Raw genomic sequence first — 22,616 nt, 5'->3', positions numbered from 1 at the left:
CCCAAAAAGCAGGATGGACCCAAAGCAGCTGCTGATGTTTAGATGAATGAGCTTAAGTTTACCCCCAGTGACAAATGCACTGAGCATTATCAAGAAGTGCACTGACACAACCATTTCTACAAAACGACCTAACAAACTGGTGCCAAGTAAAACTCAAAGCTGGACGAACTCATCTGGGAAGTGGGTTTCATGCACTGGCCAGTTTTTGAAACTCAAATCGGATTGGTATTAACAACAACATCAGACTACTGCAAGATGACATGATGCCTTTGGAGGAGGCATTACTTAACTCGTTCCTTCTAAAAGCAGGTACCATCTCAGGGCAAAGGGTCTATCAGGAATAAGTTATTAGCAGGAAGGTGTAATTCCAATATAAAAAAAAATTTTTAAAAAAAATTGCACCATCTGTCACAGAGTGACTCCATCTCAAATTCTAGTTATTTTGATGCTTCAGAATTTACTAATTTTAAATCAGGAAAAACCTTGACATTTCTAAAGCAGTTTTTTCCTCCATTAGTGACAATTTGTCAGCCTATGTTTGTGTTGTCAGCTGTTGTAGACAACTGCCTTGTCTGACAATAGGCAGTTTTTACCTTTTTCACCTGAAATACATTTTTTATTTTTTTATTTTTTTTGAACTTCAAATTTGTTCAGATAATGACTAAGGAGCCATGTCTTCCAGCAATTCAAAGACTATAGCAGCCTCAACTACACAAGGTTGGGGTCTTTGCTAAGCTACTAAAATTACACTGTTGAAAATAATCGAGAAATACTGCTACAGCTTTGTACTTGTTAAACTTTCTCTTTGCACTGACATCCTAGCTTAGGTAGAGGGGTTACTTTACATGGAACTGTTTATTAAAGGATTGACAAATTGCTTTTTCAATAAGAGACAAAAAACGGAGGAGGAAAAAGGAACTATAATCTCCATCATTAAATCTTTTTCAAGGATTTCAAAGGCTGACACTGAAAGTTTGTATTAAAGTCTTTGCTTCATGTACCTGGATTGACTTCAGAAATGCAACAGCAAGTTTTTCCTCCTTGTTTACAGGTCATGTTTTAGGACAGCTTCTTCAGGAATTCAAGTACGCAAAGCCCTCCGAAACGGGTGCTGGATGCAATCATCCAGCAATGGTGTAATCCAAAGGAGGCTCTGTAATGTGTTTATTGTTGCATAATTTAAAATTGTCAGAGCTGCCTCTGCCACACAGCATTGTTATAAATAAGGATTATGTATCGCTATGCAGAAGACAAACATACACTGATTGAATTCTAAGAGTCTGACTACTCTCATTTGAAACTGCAGTTGTAAAAACAGCATTGCAGAAGTAAGAGAGTTTTCAGACTCTTACGATTGAAAAATGTAACTTTTCAGTTTAACATTAACCAGTATCCTCTCATAACAGATGCTCACGAACCCTTATGCAAAAATAACAACACCATACCCGTTTATACACAGATACTTTGGGAATTTCAGCAACATGGAAACAAAGCTTTTCAAAGGTGTTCCTGGCATTTTAATGGCTGATTAAATTTCAAAACTTCAGCTTCTTGCTCTATTTTTTACTTTTCATTTTACAGTTTCTCGGGGAATGCAAATTCCCACTTGTAAGCAGCTTAAAATCACCCATATTAAAAGTAAAAAAAAAAAAAAAAAAAAAAAAAAAAAAAGAGGCAGCCATTCAACATTTTCTTCTTGAGAACCTGCCAAAGAAAAGTGTATCTGATACTCTCACAAATTTCAAATACAGCACATCTAATTTCTTCCTCCCCCATATTAAGAAAACAGTCCAGATTCACTTCATGATGGTCAATGCCCATGAAATTAATTTATCTGTAGAAACAACTGTTCTGGCAAACCTAAGTGGCAACTGAGGACTCTCAGAAGAGATGTGTCAATTATGTAATTTCCATTCCTCTTAAAAAAAAAAGGCTTTTATTATTCAATAAGTCCATACATTTATTAATTCACTTCTACGCTACACTCAATATTCAAGACAAATGTGAACATTTTAACATCCAGTCCTAATAGGTACCGCATGAGGGAGAAGTCTGCATTATAGCTATAATCCTATGAACTCACTAGTTTTGCAGAGGCATAACTAATTATGAATTACGCAAAACAGTTCCACTTCTTTAATGCATGGAGGGATGGCAGGAGGACTTTGGTTCAAGCCCATAGGGACTCTGGAGCAAGTTACTGGGAGTCATGCTGTCAACTCCTCTGTGATTTTATATGACTTAAGTAGTTGCAAGTGGCTGCAGCTCCACAGAAGGTACGTTGCAAGAGCTTGTTGTGGGCAACAGAATCCCAATGTATTAACTTAAAATAGTAAAAGCCTTTAAATAAAACAAGCCGCACACAGAAAAACTCTAGACGTAAAGCACAGAGGGGAACGATGGACTAAAATTGAGATAACTGCTATTTCCAGAGCTCCGCAACCTCACACAGAAGATGACAGCAATTTTAATTTCAAGTCTGGTTATAAACACATGGAGGGGAAATTTCAGCTAGATGGAACAAAACTGGCAAGCAAAACGTTTGCAGTTTTGATTCCAAAGTTTTAGACAATAAGAAATTGGGGTTTTAGGATTTTTTATTTCAACAGGCTGGCAACTGGTTGGAAGAGGAAGGGGATCAGAGACAATATTCTGTGTACTTTCTGCTCCCTATAATATTGAGGCAATTGCTTAATATTTTCATGGGTAACCACTTTTGGGATCAAATCTCAAAACCTGCACCTTTCAAGTTGTATCTGTGTGTCTAAATCTAGTTAAGGAGTACAGCTTTGCATTTGGCTGTCAATCTAAACGAGCTGTCTCCCAACAACCTCTCCAGCTACCTGGTGCCATTTTAGGTATAGCTGTCCCATGAAAGCTCGGTAAAACAAACTCCTTCCATACCCAGAGGAAATATCTTTCTCCAACAGAATGCAACCCCACATGTTGTCAAGGTTTCATAAAGAAGTGAAATTTTTCACACAGTTGGGCAAACCCAGAGTTTCTGCATCACAACAAACTGAACTGGGCTCCATTTACTGAGCAGCAAGTGCAGAAGGGAGAGCCCTTCTCTCTCTTGCCAACAGGGAAGTTTTTCAATGAAAGAGAGGGAAGAAGTGTTTGAAGGGAACTAATACATCTAGAGCATAAAACATATCCACAGTAGTAAAGTGCTAGCAGTACAGGAATACCTTTATTTCCAGACTGGTAGATTATCCTTTCTATAGACCTGACAGAGAGCAGAGCTGGTAAAGGAATACCAGTGTGCTACGTGGGCACCGTGCCCCTCGTAGATGCAGCTGTAGCAGCAGATGTAACTATTGGCACAGGAACTATTCCTTCCTCAGACAAACAAGCTAAAGTGATAAAATGTTGTTATAAGCACAAAACACATTAGTTACACAAGTCGATCTGAGCTACCATGACAGAAATCACACCACTGGTATGTAATGTAGATCTGATCTTAAGTTAAAACTTTCAAAGCGAATCCTCATCTTAGATGCTTCTTAGCAACACAAATGTTTTTCTTTGAAATAAAAGTGTTTCTAGCAGTGATATTTGGACAGTACCTGAATAATTATCCTTATCCAAAAAAGCATCTGTGTTTATCAAAGCAGAAATCATAATTCTTTCCTAGCTCATTTTGCTTATCACTCAGAGCATGCTGCATTATCATCTTACTAAAGGCTTCCAACTTGGTGCTGTTTAAACCAGTTTTTGGTGATTCAGACAACTGTTCATGGCAAGCTTAATGGTAATTATAAACACATTATGCTCCTGAAGAAGGCAACAAAATAGTAAGAGGAATGAGCTCTACACAGGCAACTCCTTGATGACAATACATGACTAATATTCCAATATTGCTAATGACTAAGATGATGAAAATCCAGACCTGCATCGACACTTTTAGTTATATATCAAGAATTAAAACATTTATGCCACATCTATAAAAGCTGTACCCCAAAAGCTACTTAAAAATGCTGTTGGAATTAAGACTCAAATATCTGGAAAATAAAACAGGCCAGGACTCTATTGCTTTTTACCTTCTTCTGAAGGCATCATATCAACAGCCCCTGTACTCAACTGTGCTTATACTTCCTGACGTCTTTTACAGATTTCCCCTTCCCTGAAGTTTCCTAAGGAAAAGGGAACAGAGTAAACACAGGGCTGTTTCTAGAGGGGTAAAAGGACGTTAACATGGTCACCATCCCTGGAGGTATTCAAAAAGCGTGTAGACAAGGCACTTCAGAACATGGTTTAGTGGGAATGGTTGATGGTTGGACTTGATCTTGAAGGTCTTTTCCAACCTAAAGGATTCTATGATTCTATACTTTTCCAAACCCTAACCTCATTCACCTCCAACTTCTACACCCTTCACATCCCCTTTGGCGCAAGTGTTTAAAGACCAAACCCCACACTCTCAACACTCATCCAACATAATGACTGCCCCTATGGAAAAGGTATGGCAGAAATGCCTCTCCTCTATGTAGCAGCAGCTAACCGGGATGATTTTCAAATAAAAAAATGTTTCCAAACACCCCAATAGCTGTCCAGATATGTGAGGGTTCAAATTCATCTTCAATCACTTCATCTCTCCCATCAGTTTCACTGTCAGATTACTGACTACCTGGCTTCTCCCATGTGTATCTACAATGAAATCTGGATAGAAAGATTACCCTGAAATCTCTTATTCCTCTTCCAACGTGATTTTTAATCTCTACCAGCATTCTACAGACCCTTTCATGCATAATTTGGTGTAGCATTAGAAGATTGGCCTCAAAAAAACCCTTACAAGAACAAAAGTTATCCTGTTAAAAGGTCACTTGCCTTTACTTATGTATGATGTATTAAACTTGTATATCCAGTTTTGCTGGAAAATGGAAGAACTTTTTTTTTAGCTAAGGTTTTCCTACTTTACTGATTATGAATGTAAGGAAAGCATGTTCTATGAGTAGAATTTAATTTATTTATGAATTAGTTGACTAATAAAATGAACTTACAAGGAAAGTGCATCAGTTCTTGAAGGGTGTCAGACTTTAGAGGGCACATTAGAGTTATACTGGTCATTTACTAAAGACATCTGTTTCAAATTGCTGCCAAGGTTATCTATAGACAAATTACAGAAAACATGGTTGTTCTTTGGAAAAGACATTTTGCTCTCCATCTTAAAATAGGAAATTAGTCTCAAGTTGGACTAACTTTGCCTCTCTTCTCCAGACCATGGAGCAAGGACATTTCCCTTGTAATACACAATTACCTTAAAAATAAAAGCAAGTAAAAGACAAACTTGAGTTTGCAGACTTTTTCCCCCCCTGTAAATTAGCTTACTAAACAGGAAAAATAGGTGCTCAGATACCACAGTAATGACTGATAATGAGTCTAGCCTGGAAAATGCCGAGTTTTGAGAGATTAATATACCCAAAGTTCAGAAAAACGTTCCAAGTCAATATTTGATTTGGGTGTCAAGTGCTATGCTTGTCTGCATTTTTCACCCAAGATACATCGTCTCTATCTTTCAGTACTGATACACACCTTTGATGGCAAGCATGAAGAAGTAATATTTAAAGAATAAGCAAAGCCAGTCCACTCCCACCTCCAAAGATGCTCGTTTTATAAACTTCCTATAAACTTTGGAAATCGGGTGGCTAATAGACACAAAGGATAATCTTGTGACACCAGATTTATTTCTAGATCTGGTGGATACTCCCATTCTGTGCTTCATTTTTAATAAATATGTAAGATGCACAAACACTGAATGTATACCTTTATCACAAAGGTAACTAGCTATGTCCAGGTAAGTTATATCTCATGAACAGAGGATAGGCAAGCCTCAGTTTTTCAAAACCTTTGCTGTGTCTGAAGTCCAAAAGCTAGCTATTATTTTAAAACCAAGCTATGTTTTACCCACTTCAGATTTTTTAAAAGCCTTTCACATGTAAAAAATCTGCAGCTGTTAAGACTCTCTGAAGAATATATAGGCTGTAAGGATGGACAAATCAGGACAAATTGTAGTAAAAATGTTGCAAGTGTGCAAGGCTTTGGGCTTTTGGAAAGTGGTATTTTTAGACCAAGGTCTGAAGAATTACTCTAGGACATTGGGCTAAACAGTTAGGGCAACAGAAGGGGAAAATGTCAGCGCAAGAGGCTACAGATAGCTTATGGAGTTGCAAGTGCCCAAATGTGATTCTTTCCAAGCAAATAAATTTGCAGTCTGCATCTGTTCATGGGTTTTCACTGAAGATGAGAAAATCATCTCTCCATATGCAAGATACAACCCAGTGCATTAAAAAAAGGCACGGAGCAGTCTTTTCAGATAAATTAAGGCAACTGGAAAAAAATTGATGCTTATGAAACATCACTGAGAGCTTTTGCCTCCCTGGTCGTACCAAGTTTGTCTGAGAAAGAGACTTAAACATAAAATTTGAGAAAAACATTTGACACAGGGGTACTGGGTTCCAGAATAAGATAAGATTATTTGCTGTTTTTAAGGAATTGCAAACTCTCCTTTACCAAAATATCCTTCGGCAAGCAAACAGCTACCAGAAGATTTTAACCTGGACTCTGTCCTCATCTCCTTTTAACTATCTAATTTCTTAAGGTCTGAGAAACTTTTCCATTAAAACTACACAGTATACAACAGTGACAAACTAACAACCTCTTTTTTTTTTTTTTCCTAAAGCATTCAACAGCATAGCAAAAGTTTCTTAACATTTATAGCTTTTTCACTTTCAGAGAATAGCCAGAAGTGTCACTGCAGTGACTACAGGGAGCAGTAAAAAGGCAACTGGTGCACAAGCACACTTCAAAGACTGGGAGGAACAAAAAGTCAGCATGGTGCTAACTGACATCATTGAAAATGAGCACCAAGTTGCAGGACAGCCTAATTTCTTCTAGGGAGGAACATTAAATCTAAGGGTGCCAATGCCAAGCTGTCTTTCCTTAACAGCAAAGTTACAGGTTGGAGAGCCAAGGCTACTTTACCCAACACTGTAAAAACCACTGGAACGCAAGTACTTTACAATCTGTAAATTAGGAAAACTTTCATAGTTCACAAGTGAATTTAACTTTTTCTTACACTGGTTTGTGAAATGCTGTCTCTTCTGTTATTCTTGTGTGCTGCATTTAAACTGGCTTCTCAGTTCCTGAATTAAACTCCTTTAACAAAATTCAGGCAGAGTGCTAGCTAGTTAATGGACTGTTAGTAGAGAGCAATTTTGAAAGCTATCTTTGAAATGTATTATTCAACTGAGAAAAGTCTCATTTTACTATTTTACTGTTACTCAGTTTTCAAAACACAGGATAAGGGCACTAGTATTTTACTACACGAGAAACAAATTAGATGGAAGCCCTTTGGGACACAGCTTTGGTATGGTTTCTCTAGAAGATACAGACCCAGCAGGCAAATCAGATTTTTGTGGTTATTGCACCTTTTGGTCAAATTTGGCTGCCTGGACTTTAGGAACCACAAAGCAGACAGCACTCTGCTGCCAAAAAAGGAGTCTTTCAAAATCAAATTACCCAAAGCATGTGCTTGCATCTCTTTACAGCTACTTGGAAGGCCTGTAAACACCTCTGCACTGCAGGAGCAAGAACTCCCCATGCTAACCCAGAGCAGAACCAGCACTGCTACTCCTCCCATCTAGCCAACACGTGCAACAGTTTAGTATTAATAAATAAATAAATATCACAGTCCCCTCTAGTGGCTGGTTCACCAGGAGAGCAGCACTGACTCCTCCTGGTCACAGGACAAAGGGGTACTAAATCCAAGGTGTAAAACATCTCACTAATTCAGATGGGGATCTTCGGAGTTCCTAGTGCAGAGCAGGTGTCTTATGAGTGCTTCTTCCCATCGCTTAGCATTAAAGGAAAGGACACGTTCTCTTCTACATCTAAAACACAGCAGCCTGTCAATCACAGTGTGATACACAACACAGCTCCACTCTGCGCTGCAGCTGTTTTGTCACATTTGATGTCTTGAGTCACTCAGCAGCATTTCTGAGGGTAGTTACAATAAACTCCCCAGCACACTTATCTTCCACTGAAAACAGGTGGAAGCAATTGCTTCTCATCTCACCAAGTAGAACATCTTCTGTTCTGCTCTTACACGATCTTTTATTGTTTCTCTGGATACTTGTAGTTGAGTTTTCTGCCCAAGAGCAGAATCATATGGGAACTTGCAAACATCCTTCTCCATTCTGACAGAGACACACCGAGACATTGTAAGTGCAACCCACCCCAACCTGTCTTCCTTCACAGTAAATTTGATATCACATACGACTCCGCAGTGGCTCTCTATCCCCTTGAGACAAAGGCTCTGCAGGAGTATAATACCCTTCCGTTGAAGCTAAGCACATATATTAATCCATCTACATTCATGGAAGATGTTTATAAGCCACCTAGATCATGCTACTCATAGCTATAGTTACATTTTAGACAGCAAAAGCAATAAGCAAGCCTTCAAAAAGTTGTTGCAGCAGCATATCATTTTAGCAGAACCTTTTGATGCCAGTCAGAAATATTGTTTAATGCATACTTTCAGGGGAATAGTCTTTCTTGAAAGACAGACTGTTTGGCTGAATAGAGGTTCTGTAAAACTCATTTGCAGCTTGGCATTTTGCACACAAGGTAAGGTCTGTAAAAACTGCTCTTACATCCCAGTGAGGACAGCCCCCCATTGCTTTTCAGATGGCACACATATTCTGAAGGAGCAGAGAGTAAGGGCTCACCTAGCAAGAGCAGGAGGAAAGCTTGCAGACAGAGCAGCACAATTACACCTTTGTAATTATGCCAATGAACTCCATGTGTGGACACCACGCATCCACTGAAGAGGTGGCAGAATAGGTACTGCTATTGTTATGCCAGTCAACAACTTCTGTAAACAAGCCCTAAATGTAATTTTCTAGATAAATTAGGCTCGCAACACGAAGAAGGGAAGCTTTAGATAACACCCACTTCAAAGCGTTTCCACCACTGCACATGGAACAGCTGTAACCTGCTGCCGAGGCAGGGCACAGCAGCACTGTCTTCCACCTGCTGTTTTGTCGAACGTTAGTTACTTAAAATTTAGAATAAAATAACTTTGAAACTACATGAAGATGGCATCTACACTGAAATGCAGCAGGCCAAAGGTGAAGAACAGATACCTTTGAAGAATTCAAGATCTTAATTGCTTAGACAGCAACCCTGAAGAGCTGTACTGGCTTGGTGCACCCTAGACTATGGGGCAGTTGCTCACCACACTCGAGCCCCTAAGGCTTTAAAAAAAGTGAGAAAAATATATCGGGCAAGAGCCAGAAACTACTTTTACTGATGTTCAATAGTCTTATTCTTGCGTAATTTAAATCTGTCAAGTTGTGTGAAAGTATTCCTGATGAGCCTAGGAGGCACATGGACTCAATTATAAAACACAGTGATACTAAGAGAGCAAAAATACATTAACCAGTATCTGACTGTTCCCAGGTAGCTGCTGAGGTTAAGCACATGCGCCAGCTGATGCCTCAAAGCATACTGAAGTGTACTGGAGTAGTTTTTGAAGTTTATTCCTAGTGGTGTGTTTCTTCAACAATACCTATAGATGTTTGTTCCTTGCCATCTAGCATCAACAGGCACAAAACTCTCATGCAAAAACAATGGCAAGAGGACAAGGTTACCAATATGTATCCATGAATACAGGGTATGAACCTATGTTGCTCTTTGTAAATGTACTACCTGTTGGAAAACTGTTACCTGTATGAGTAGGCTAATGATCCTTAATGCATTTTAGTTAAGACAGGTTGGTCCCATTTAAGCTGATCTTCCCATAGATTAGCTTTAGTCTTCAGTAAAACCAGGTTGAGAACCTTTGGGTTTTTATTAGAAAAAGGTGACAGGGATCAGTTTTGTTGTTTTTGCAAGTTTTTTGTTTGTCTTTTGTTTGCTCTTTACACAGACACAAGCAGGTTTTCATTCTAAAAGTCTTCACATAAGAGGCCTGTTTATATTCAGTGGTATTTTACTGAAAAGAAAAAACCTCCAGGCTTCAAGCAACAGGTCCAATTGTACCACAGGACAGTCATGCCATAGTCTTCCTTACTCCACATCAGCATCTCCAATTAACAAATCAAGTAAAGGTAACAGCATGATATACTCACATTGTACAATATCTAAAACTACATGGGCGATGTAACAGTACCTGCTGCTTTTTGATAAGCTTACACTTCTATTTAAATATTAAATTAAATTTTATTTAAATTCATTAAATTTTAAAAAGCAAATCCATTAGAGAATTTGCTATTTGTTTCAACAGAATTGAAAAATGTGTTTTGCCTAGTCTTGTTTTAATTTAACTAGTGATAATTTAATTTTAATTTGTACCATCTTACCTCAATCAATTTGTTGGCATGTTCACGGAAAACCTGGGCATATTCTTTAACTTCTTTTTCGTTCCCATTCTTGGCAGCTTCAATCAATACTAAAAGCGGAACATTTGTTTCCAGAAAAGAGTCTGATACATGGTCCATAACAGCTTTGCGGAGCTAAAATAAAAATAAAAGAACGAGTTATTTTTCAGTAGTGTTCTACTGCTGTTTTCCTTTTACTGTATTAATACATAAAGCTTAAAGTACTTTTGTCATTGAACCTTCTTCCTTTGTGTGACCAAGGCTTTCCCTGCACTGCCTTGTCTATACGCTTTTTGCTTCAATTTAAATTAAATCTCCTTAAAAAACTGGATTAGTTATGTAAGTGCAAGTCACCAGTTTGGCCACAAATATTGATTTAGCAGCTCATATTGGTTTTGTCTGAGTAAATTTGCTGCTTTCCCTCAGCTGATTAAACAACATGCTGATTTAACTTTTTTATTTTTCTACTAGAATAAAAACATTTTTCAACAAACTTGATCCATATTCACATTTACTTGAAAAGGGGAATACATCGCTTTAAAAACCAAACGGACAAAAGATTGATGTTATACAAATACAGTCCTCAAAGAAAACAGGCTGAGATGAATACCATCAGAATTATAAAATATCCCCGATTATGTTCAAAATCCATAAAATGGGGGGGGGGGCCTTCTGGTTTTTGAGTTTTTTTTTGTTTGGGGTTGGTTTTTGTTTGTTTGTTTGTTTTTAAATGTCTTTTGCCACGAGGACGGGTCAAGAATTAAACATCTTTATTACACAGTTAACAGGGGATTACACTTCCACCCCATGCTTCCCTGTGAACCAGGCTCTGGAAGCTCCTAGCTCTTAATTCACCAAATACAAGCAGGCAAGCCCACTGCCCCTAGAAACAAATGAAGAGATAACATATTTCCATAGAGGGCAAACATGCAGAAATGCACTCATTTGCCTCAACAAGTACCAACTTCATATACTAATTACCTGTCTTCGCAAGTCTCTGGTCTTTTTGGTCATTTTATCAATCGCAGAGTTCAGTGCATCGCTTCTTTCTTTGCGTCCAGCCTGAAAAACAAGAGACAAAGAGGTAAACAGGTATTCAGGGTCTCCACATAAAACTAGTATTATTCATTTTGAGTACACTGTCAGCTTTTTTTTTTTTTTTTTTAAGCAATTATGCACACTAGAAGTAAAACCTCCACCTGCCTGATAAAGCACTCTCTTCCTGGCTGGTTTGGGCAATACAGTAACATCTGACACCTTAAGATTCTACCTTTAACACTCTTCAGCTTGCTTTCAGAAGAAAAAGATGGTTTCATAAATCTAGATGTCTTTTTGCTCTTTATCAGCCAGAGACCACATTTGACCTCTGAATTTTAGATTTCTCTTTTCTGCCAGCTCTGTCAACCACCCCACGGCTGGCACTGCATCGAGCCCAGAACGGCACAGCTTCAACCCTCAATCTTCTACAAGCCTCGGCTGTCACGATCACCCAAGGCCAGTGGATTGCACACAAACATCTCACATGCTGCCTTCAACCTACAGGTATGAGCACCATGCAAGCAGTCCACAGGGCTGCCTGTCCAATACAACAGTGCTCCCTTACACACCTTCGTACCCAACTATCACAGAAAACTGCTCTTGAGCAGTCAGTCAAAAGCCAAAAATCAATTATCTTAAAGGTAGAATCCTTACAAAACATTTGTCGGGGATGAAATCCAACATTTCAAGTAAGCATCCAGGCCCACCCACTGAGAGCTGGATTTTGCCAAGGTTCGATACAGCAAGTTTCGCATTAGCCCTGTTGTTAAAGAGGGCAAGGGGCCAAGAAGCAGTGGCAGCTTCTCTCTTTATAAGCAGACACTGGGTTGAAAATATCCCGATTTGTATCAAATTGGGAGTGTTAGATAAAACAATGGTGGTGGTCTGGTTTTGCTGGGAGTTTTTTCTGTATAATATAGCTTATATTAGAGCTTTGAAACATACTTTATGCAACCACAATCCAATTTCTGAAGTTCTAAGCCACGATCAATATAATTATCCTGTTGAGAAGAAAAACCATTTAGCAGCACTAAAGTAAGGATATGCCAGTTATCAATTCTCCAGGTGACAGGCTGGTTTGAAATACCTGGATGAGCAGCCTTGAATCTAAAACATGGAATTCACGCTACAGCAGAAATAAAAATTTAACAAAATGGGGGTGGGGGGGGTGGGGTGGGGTGGTGTTAGGATATTGTAAAGTCATTACAGTTTAATGAATTATTGAAGATTTGTCACCTCCCTGGTCAAGTAATTTGATTCTCATCACAAAAGGTAACTGAAAAGTGACTGAAATGAAAACCAGGAGCTCATTCTGACTACGCCACAGCCTTTGGCAGACCCAGCACTGTCCCGTTCTTCACCCCGCATTCAAAAATCAAAGCCAAAGTCTCTAAATAAAGTAGAGATTAATACTACTTATTTATTGAACAGTTTGCTGTTCCCATGCTTGGTGGATATGAAAACCAAAATGCAGTTAAGCTAGAAAGTCCCCATCCAGCTTGCATTGAACGTGAATGCTTTGTCCCAACCTGCAGCTCTGGGCACACTGGTGGCGGTGGGCACTGCCCACACCCCGAGGCAGGCAGCAAGCTCCTTGCAGCAGGCGATTCACCTGAAAACCTGAAACCTGCCAACTGGCAGCGCACAAACTAAAAGCCTGCTCTGAGACATAAACCTGCAATTGCAGCTGATTGCTCTTTCTGATGCTTTCACACCAGTTTACCTATTGCAATGTGACCATTTTACTGAACCCATGGTACCCCCCCATACACATGGGGGTTTTTTTCCAGGAATATCTTTGGATCCAAGTTATATACTCATCTATTATGTAGAAAGCCAAACATTCAGCTATTCTAAGAAGTGCCATTTTACTTCTCCCTGGGTGCCCCTACGTTACCATTTTAACACGAAGCAGGAGCATGCTTTTGAAGCGAGTCCACCCATCGCTTCCACTTTGCTGTCCCTGGCTTCACAGCCCAGAACAGCCTCAGTGCACGAGGACCAGATGCCTTTCGGATGAGAGAAAAACCAAGAGATGGCTTCTACTAATGGATATTCAGTTCATGAGATGAGACCACAGCCAGTCCTATGTAAAATGCCCTGAAAAGCACGCAAGGCATACATTAGAGCCTAAGCAGCACCAGTTTCATACTGTTCATCCATTCCTATTAAGCTACACCACGTACTAGCACGGAAAGAGCTATATAATCTAAACCCATTAGGTTTTAAGCAAGGTGGTTCCAATTTATTTCCACCTTGTTGGCATTCAGAAATTTTAGTACAGGAGCTCATCAAAAGTATTAACAGAATTTCCTTCTGAAGGCTGCAACATAAAATGCCCTGCTAATTTAGCTGCGGTAATTTAACAATTTAGTGCATATAGCTACTAACACGTCTCCTTTGTTAGGGCTGGTGCAGCAAGGCAGAAGAGGACAAACATGATGGATGTCCGCACCTCTGTGGCTACAGAGACCCTGTTGTCATTAACATCTTAAATCATCACAGCCCATTCTAACCAAGGTCCTGGCCCGGAGACAAGGATGTCAAGTTTTGCCCATCTGTAGTTTCTTGACCTTTTTTGCAAAAAATGAAACATAAAGCACTAACTGTGGGACCAATTATGCCCCGTTAGCTCCGAGTGGAGGCAGTCAGTGGGACAGTGGTCGCTGGAGCACATGAAGAGCCACAAAGCCTGCGGCTGCACAAACCCTCCAAGGCACACAAAAACACTGATGATCATCCTTGACCACAACAGTCACTTTGTCCAGGCTCCCACATGCCCCATGAATTTTACCCACTGGTTCCACTCTACAGCTTAACAAGTCCTGTTTGAGCTAGTCTCTCTGAATTAATAAATCATGTTTTAAAGGCTCCAAGTGACAGTTTACCACACCTGGGTAATTTATTCCAGTAACCAATTACCCTTACTATTAAAAAATTGGTCCTTGCTTCTAGTCTAAACTTTCACTGAGAAGCCAACTAATGATTTGGCAGCACAACACATCCCAGCTATCAGCTTCTCTTATCCACAGGATTAGGAGGACTCACAATAGCAAAGCCTGAATATTCAAATTACTAATAGGATTTTTAGATATTCAGCACAAAACTCTGCTGAGGGAATCACAAGCTCTGCAGTCAGTAAGCAGCTAATAGATTCAGTAGATTTAATAGGGTCATGTCAACCATGTCAGTCATTTTGCAGCACGATACCACAGCTCTGTCCAGTATCATGGATAATAAATTTAGCCATGCTGCAAATTTACTTTAAATTAAATCAGATCTTTATCAAAGAGGCTGGAATTGGTGTTAAAAATTGCTCATTTCTGCCCCCCCCCCATAATCTCTGCTCTTCCACCATCATTGCTACCCTGCTTGGAAAGCAATACAAGCAGTCACTGTCACATCCTTGCTGTTCCAGCTCACACAGCTATCCCCACTAAGGTTTGTTTTAATGGCTTAAAGCAAAGAAAGGGCATTTGTATACAGGGAGGCAAGTGGAATCACCATCTCTGTCACCAAGCATTCCCTTTGTAGGCCTGCCATCTGAATTAAAACAAACAAAAAAAAACCCTGAACCAAGTTTTTCCTACAGCTATTGATGTTAAAAATGTAACCCCAACTGATTTACAAAGGTACCAAGAGCACAGTGGTGGCAGTACATGAATGCTGTCTTAAAGCCACCAGAATCAGCAGTGCATGTATTACAATGAGTTAGTCACAAAGCCATGTTTTTACAGCTAAATATCAAAAACTTTCATTGTTAATCTCAATGGTTCATCATCAGTTTAGGTTAAGCTAAGGCTACAGAGCTATTGAGAGAAACAGTGCCTCCTGCCCGGCACCAGCCCTCACAGCACACACACCCCTGCAGAGCCCAGCATCCCTCCTCCCCCAATGAGCACCCAGATGCGAGCCAGATGTGCCACCACTGTGTGATTGAGAGTCACCACTGCCCTGCCTGCCACCCAGCATGCAATTACCTAAAAAAAGATGGTTCACAGAGAGGTTTCTGCTTCAGATAATCTGTGAATTGTCTTCTGAGCTGTTTGTACAACAGGCAGCGTCGTGGTTAACGATGGTGATTTAATAAGTGAAAAATGAGTGCTTGGCATACCTTCCTCTGGGCAGGCAGTGGCAGAGGCAGTCGTACGTCAGTGCGCCCCTGCTGAGCGGTGCTTCGTGGGGAGGCAGGAGATTTAGTGCTCAGATTCAGTTTGTCACATGCTTCATTTCTGCCTTGACACCTAGCCTAATTACATGTCTACAAAGAGGGGTATGGACAGTTATCCTATTACCATGATACAAGGGCTACAGGCAAATTCTAGATATAACAGTAGCTGATTCAAGACCAGGAAAGGTAAGCAACGAAGTACGACACACATGAATTTCAGTGGTGTTTTCGTATCTGAGGTCTGATGGTTGAGGAAGCAGGACTATACACTGGTTTGTTGCAGGAAGGAGTCTCCCATGGTGAGCCCATAGCTCACCAAAGCACTGGGGCTGCACAGTATCATCTAGGGTTCAGCAAGAACCTGAATCAGAATAAAGATGCCTGCATTCCCCCTCCTGCACAGCTTGCCATGCCATGCTGCTCCCACCCCGACACCCCTCCCCACTGCCAGGCTGCAGCCGTGGCAGCCCCATGCTCCCCTCAGCGCCCATGGAGAGGGGAAGGGCTGGCTCCTGCACGCATCTTGGTACAAAGAGGAATTAAAATGTGCAACCAGTGCCAGGGGCAGAGTGCTGCCAGAGACGGAGGTGACAGTCACCACGCTACACCACAGCACATGTGTGTCCTTTGCTCCCAGGAAGATGACACCTGGCCTATGGTACCCTGTTCCATCCCTTCCACCGCCCTTGCCCAAAAGACCTCTCTCTGCAGCTAGCCTGAAGGGCTGGACACATCTGTTGATGATGCATCACTTTGGACATGCGCTTTTCTCACATGTCCACTTCTCAGGGCTCACTGCTAACCCAGCTCCATGGCAGTGCACCCGAGTGACAGTAAGTGCACGGTAATTGTACAGCCACACATCTGTGCTCGTCTCCTTCACCTCGCAGCCTTACTGACACAGCACAAAGGCTCTCTTTCAGCAAAAAAGCAGCAAATACTCCTGTGATCCCTGACATGCTAGTGTCCAGCAAAAATTAACGCAATCATTTCTTCAGGCAGAAGGGTGAGCTGTCTGTTTGCATGGTGCCACACACGTGGCTGCAAATCCCAGCTGCCCCAGCCTCGCCTGCAACTCCAGGGCTTGCCATCCTCCAAGCCCACAGCACAAGAAAGTCACGCAGCCCACATCTACATCATGTAAAATTAGCTTATTTGTTGTTCTTAATACACTAGGAAGGCTTCCACAAGATGTCAGCCTAACTAAATGACAATGCTAGCCTCAGGGTGCAATTCTACTTTTCCAGCACATGCATTTAGCAGGGAAACCAGTTCTGCTGCTGCTGGAGGAGCAGGGTAAGGGAGAAGCCCCTGAAAGGGTTATTTGGTCCTAGCAAGCTTATTCCTGAGGTGGACACGCTTTTTTCCCCCTCTCCTGTTGCACATGATGATTCAGGCCATTACTTCAAAGTGCCCATTCTGGCAGAAGTCCCAAGATGGCACTCATAGGTGGTCTTCCTCAGCATGCAAGCGAGTTTTTAGTCTCAGGTGAAATGAAATTGTGTGAGTTTTGTGGGCAGCTGGGGTTTATTCCCAGCCTACTATACCTCAACACCCCAGGCAGCTCTCAAGGAACAATGTGAATATTATTGCAGAGTTCTAGACTTAAGAGAATCAGATGCATGCTTTTGGTAATATCTGTTATTTCACAAGCGCATAAAAAAAGTGCACATGTTTCGCTAAGAAAAGCGCCCATAAAGTTCGCGTTAACAGTTTCCCAAACAGGAAACTCGCTGGCAAGGTGCTAAATAGCCCTTGTTTGGTTATGGGCCAAAGAGTGGAAAGCTTTAGAAAGGAAGCAACTTACCGTGTTTGAACATTAACTCTTAACTCTGTGCCAAATTACACAATCTTGATGTGGGAGGAACCTACCAACAGATACTGATGCAAAATTGCAAAATGTTTCTAAAAGATACCTAATTTCAGTCTCCTGGTAATAGCAAAACCAGATAGCACAGGAGAGGAGTAATATTTGACCTTACAGCCATTGTAATTTTCTTAATTACACCCTTTGGAACACTGTTTTTAAATGTTATGTTATCATATTTAAATGTTATTAAAATTCAAATCAACACTTCAAATCAGGATTTTACACCAGATGAGCTGCTATGGGAAGCACAACCACAGGTACTTCAGTGCAGTAGTTCCATCAGACAGCTGGCAACTGACAGCTAAGGCTGGATTTCAGCTTCTGTACTTTTTGTACAGTGAACACTAAATGTGAAGAAACTCTTTAAATAGGTTTATGTAATTTCTTTGCATGTATTTCTTTCACTCTAGAACAAATGTGAAAATATTTACTATGGCTGAGCAATTTAAGAAATTTATCTAGCATTTCCTAATTTGCTTTATCATTAAAGATATGTACTTTCCTGATGGGTTGGAGGTGGGGTTTTGTTGTTGTTTTGCTTCGGTTTTGGGGTGGGTTTGAGGTTTTATTTTTGTTTGTTTATTTTTAAATAGTTCACGTTCTCCATCCCTTTACTTTCCACTTAACACTTGCCTTCAGCCTGCTCTGGACAGGCAGTCAGTATTACAATTATGCCACAGGACAGTGAAGGGAGAAGCAGGGAGAAAACAAGTCTTAGTTTAAACAAGTACCTCTAAGGAACCAGAGCTTAATAACAAAGGTAAATGTCCATTTTACTTAAAGTCTTCTTTTGACACAATTCATCACCTTCCTCCACCAGCATGGGAAGTTTGTTGTTCTCAGCTCATCCCATATCTTGAGGTTGTGATACCTCACCACTACAGAGTGAACGTTTTCATGTGCCTTCTACTACATTGTTGCTTTATCTCTCAAGGTGAAAATAAAAAAAGCTTATTCACGTTGCTTGGAGTGGGAAGCTAACACCCCCCTGCCTCATCCACATTGAGTGAAGGCCAGAGCAGCTGCTCCAAAGGCTTTCCTGCACATCCATGCAAAAATCCCCAGACCCTAAAAAAAAGTGTAAATCGTCTGTACATTTACCTGTTCATTTACCATTTAACCTCATAAATCAGCTGTCCCTGAGGAAAGTTTGCTCCAGATAAAAGGGCAATGAACTTTTAAAGCAGGCAGCCATGACAGCACATTTGCCTCTTCCACGCTGGGCATGCACGCTCCAGCCAAAGACCAGCTCGGCTGTAACAGCACAGACAGCTTTGCAGGGTCACCGTTTCTGCAAATGCAAATTTCTGCAACTCTAAAACACACAGGATAACTGTTACGGACCTACCCTGCAGTGAGATGCTAATAGAAGTAACGTCCCCCTTTTACAGGGGGGCATATAACACCAGAATGTAATTGGTGACCACAAGGAAGCCCTCAAACTGCTCTAAGCCCCGACAGTAAATGCCAACATCACAGTTTCCTCTCCTGCACTCCAGTCCCCAGGAAAAGGCAAGTACAAAAGCCACCGTTTGGGGGGTGGGAAAATAGATTTTTCTAGTTTCATGACTGCATGCTGTCAAGCTGGATTCCAATTAAATCTTTCCTGTGCCCTAACACAAGCTTTGCTTTTTCCAGAAATTTCTCATTGCTTGAACACTCACTCCTGTCCTTCGCTCCCAGACTGTGTGCTGTACTTTCTGACACACCACCTTTTTACCTAAATGACTGTTCTCTCCCTTTACCACTTTTGCAGGGACCACAGTCAAACACAGTTGTTATGCATAGCTTTAAGCTGCCAAATCCCTCTCACCTCTGTGAAAAGCTGGTGCTAACCAGCACTATTCAAACTGCGCATACTTTGCATCTAAAAGTTCCTTTTATGCAGCAATATTTAACAGAAAACCAGCAGCAGCTAGAACTAAGGCACTTCCAACCGCAGCTCTGCACCGCTTTTAATACCAGCTGAATACAGCCAGCACAGATGTAGGAGGAGGGAGCGGGGTGGTGCAAGTCTTTCCTATTCCTTCTACTGCGGGGACGAAGGACTCCTACCGTTGATTTTTTTTTTTCCCCTTCTATCAGTGGTCTTTAACACGATCACAGTATGCACCACAATGCTTTAAAACAGCAAAGCTTCTGGAAAACCCAAACAAAAGGAACGTCACCAGGTGACGTCAGCCTATATACAGCCCTGTGTGGTCGCAGCGCATAAGCAAATCCATTCTTGTACCGCTTCCCTGAAAAGCTTTTCAGTAAATGCACTCATGCTACTACAGGAGCTTCTCTCAGCAATAAGCCACCCATCTGCCATCAACAAGTTAGGACTAAGGGAAGCCACAGCTGCGGAAAGAGAAAACGTGAGCTTCAATTAAACAGCTGAGCAGCCACAGAGGACGAAAACTTGTATTAAGCATTGATTTAAAAATTGCAGACCTGTCAGAGAAGATCAAGCCAGTGATTTCAAAAGGAATATTCCAAGAGAGCATCGTGGATTCAATTTTGCACTAATATCAAAGGACACTAAACCCAGTAAATTATTCAAAGGCTATCTTACATTAGAGCCTTTTACAGACTCACCGCGTTGAGTCTAAAACTACGACTGAATGCAACCTCCAATGTACTCAAAAGAATGGGTAAGTTCCTGCATTTCTATATACCTTGTATAATGAATAACCAGCTATGCTTTAAAGGAGCAGTTAGATGCTAAAGCAAATTTTTCTGCACTGAACCTTATGAAAAAAATGTTTTCCGATTGTGACACTGTAGTCCTCCGTAATAGAGATAAAGACTCATCCTAAGTGTAATATCCAAGTATTCTGTTTTTTGTAGTAAGTTGTTTCTTGTATTTAGAATTAGCTTGTCGGAAATGCATGGCAATGTTATCTGCAGTGAAATCTTCCATCGTGATGTTCAAAGTGTACTGATAAGGCTATCCTATCTTGTTGTTTTCCTAAATTATATTCTGCAGGCTTACATTTCAAGTGGCCATTAGGGGCTCGTATGCTGGCAGCACTATATGCAATGAGTATGGTTTTAAAAATGCTGCCTGCCTTGGGCATGGCTTGTCCACCAAAATGTCGCTGTGAGAAGCTGCTCTTTTACTGTGACTCTCAGGGGTTTCACTCAGTGCCAAACACCACTGAAAAGGGCTCGCTAGGTTTGTCACTGAGGCACAATTATATTTCTGAACTTGAAAGGGATCAATTTGCAAGCTTCAGTCAACTTACTTGGCTTCACTTAGATCATAATCAAATTGCAACAGTCAGAGAAGATTCTTTTCAAGGACTGTATAAACTTAAGGAATTAGTCTTAAGTTCCAACAAAATCTTTCATTTGCCAAACACAACTTTTAGCCAGCTGCTTAACCTGCAGAATTTGGACCTCTCTTTTAATCAGTTATCCTCTCTGCACCCCGAGCTCTTCTACGGCCTTCGCAAGCTACAGACCTTGCACTTGCGTTCCAACTCCCTGCGGACCATCCCGGTCCGCCTGTTCTGGGACTGTCGTAGCCTGGAGTTCCTGGATTTGAGCACAAACCGCTTGCGAAGTTTGGCTCGCAACGGATTTGCAGGATTAATCAAGCTGAGGGAGCTTCACCTAGAGCACAACCAGCTGACAAAGATTAATTTTGCTCACTTCCTCCGGCTGAGCAGCCTGCACACGCTCTTCTTGCAGTGGAACAAAATTAGCAACTTGACATGTGGGATGGAGTGGACTTGGGGCACCTTAGAAAAGCTTGATTTGACTGGAAACGAAATCAAAGCCATTGACCTAACCGTCTTTGAAACTATGCCTAACCTTAAAACCCTCCTAATGGATAACAACAAGCTCACCACTCTGGATTCCAAGATCCTAAGTTCGCTGACATCCCTCACCACCGTGGGCCTCTCCGGCAATCTGTGGGAATGCAGCCCAAAGATCTGCGCCTTGGCCACATGGTTGAGTGGCTTCCAAGGTCGGTGGGAGCACTCCATCCTCTGCCACAGCCCCGACCACACCCAGGGAGAGGATATTCTGGATGCAGTGTATGGTTTTCAGCTTTGCTGGAATTTATCAACTGTTGTTACGCCCGTGGCTACGACGTATGCAGCTCCGACTACTGAGTACACGAAAAGAATAAGCTCTTCTCATTTCCATATGGGCGACAAAGAGATTCCAACTACGGCAGGCATGGTCGTTACCACTGAAGAACATTTCCCCGAGCCAAACAATGCCATCTTCACTCAGAGGGTAATTACAGGAACAATGGCTTTATTGTTTTCTTTCTTTTTTATCATTTTTATAGTGTTCATCTCCAGGAAGTGCTGCCCTCCCACATTAAGAAGAATTAGGCAGTGCTCAATGATTCAAAACCACAGGCAGCTCCGATCCCAAACACGGCTGCATATGGCAAATATGTCAGACCAAGGACCATATAACGAATACGAACCCACCCACGAAGGACCCTTCATCATCATTAATGGCTACGGACAGTGCAAGTGTCAGCAGCTGCCGTATAAAGAATGTGAAGTATAATACCTACATGCCATCAAAAATTAAATCAGATAAGTAACCTATTTTAAAATTGTAGGGGACCTACATCAGATTCTAATTTTTACAAATGTTGACATAAAGCCTAATTTTCCAAGCTACTTAATGGAAACATTGTTTATGGAGTGGTGCAGTATTTTTAAGTTTTTTAAAAAATAAATCCATAATATTTTCAGTGTTAAAGAAGCAATGATTACATTAAAGTTGCACTCCTAATGTTTAAAAGTCTAAAAAGATGCTCACCTCAAACTATGTAAAATGTTTCATGTTATGTAATTATATGACTGTGTGTAAACATTTATACCCAAGTCTCCACATTCTACTTTTTCTAATGAAAACAGTCCGAGGGGATGGATACTGGATATCTGTACAGAGATCTGTGGGGGGACATACGCTCCGTTTGTTCCACTGCAGCTGTAGGATCCCAAACACTCCAGCTGGCTCCGTTCACTTTAAAGGCAGCCGTGGAGGAAGATTTTCCTCCTCTGATAATTTCACTCCAGTAAAAAAGGGGAAGGAAGGAAAAAAAAAAAAGCAACAAAGGTCCAGGTGGGGATTGAAGTGCATTGGGAACTGGTGAATTTATTTTTAAATACAGTTTTCCTATCTGCATATTCATAGTTTG

The 22,616-nt window shown here is 41.0% G+C and overlaps 2 protein-coding genes across 4 annotated transcripts in view; one reads left to right on the top strand and one right to left on the bottom strand.

The window, feature by feature from the left end:
* The window catches only part of CTNNA1 (catenin alpha 1), a 127,489-nt gene that overhangs the window by 45,815 nt on the left and 59,058 nt on the right, over nucleotides 1–22,616 (bottom strand). For all 3 annotated transcript variants that reach the window (XM_075057121.1, XM_075057119.1, XM_075057120.1), the window contains 2 exons: nucleotides 11,361–11,441; nucleotides 10,362–10,514 (listed from right to left, as the gene is read on the bottom strand). In XM_075057121.1, the coding sequence (XP_074913222.1) occupies nucleotides 10,362–10,514; nucleotides 11,361–11,441 (234 nt within the window). The remainder of the gene's footprint in view (nucleotides 1–10,361; nucleotides 10,515–11,360; nucleotides 11,442–22,616) is intronic.
* On the top strand, nucleotides 20,091–21,976 carry LRRTM2 (leucine rich repeat transmembrane neuronal 2). Its single transcript, XM_075056813.1, has 2 exons — nucleotides 20,091–20,094; nucleotides 20,430–21,976. Exons 1-2 carry the CDS (start codon nucleotides 20,091–20,093, stop codon nucleotides 21,974–21,976), a joined length of 1,551 nt encoding a protein of 516 aa, XP_074912914.1.

This window comes from Buteo buteo, chromosome 24 (genome assembly GCF_964188355.1).
Source record: "Buteo buteo chromosome 24, bButBut1.hap1.1, whole genome shotgun sequence".
NCBI classification, from domain to species: domain Eukaryota; kingdom Metazoa; phylum Chordata; class Aves; order Accipitriformes; family Accipitridae; genus Buteo; species Buteo buteo.
This window is presented reverse-complemented; position numbering and strand designations above follow the sequence as displayed.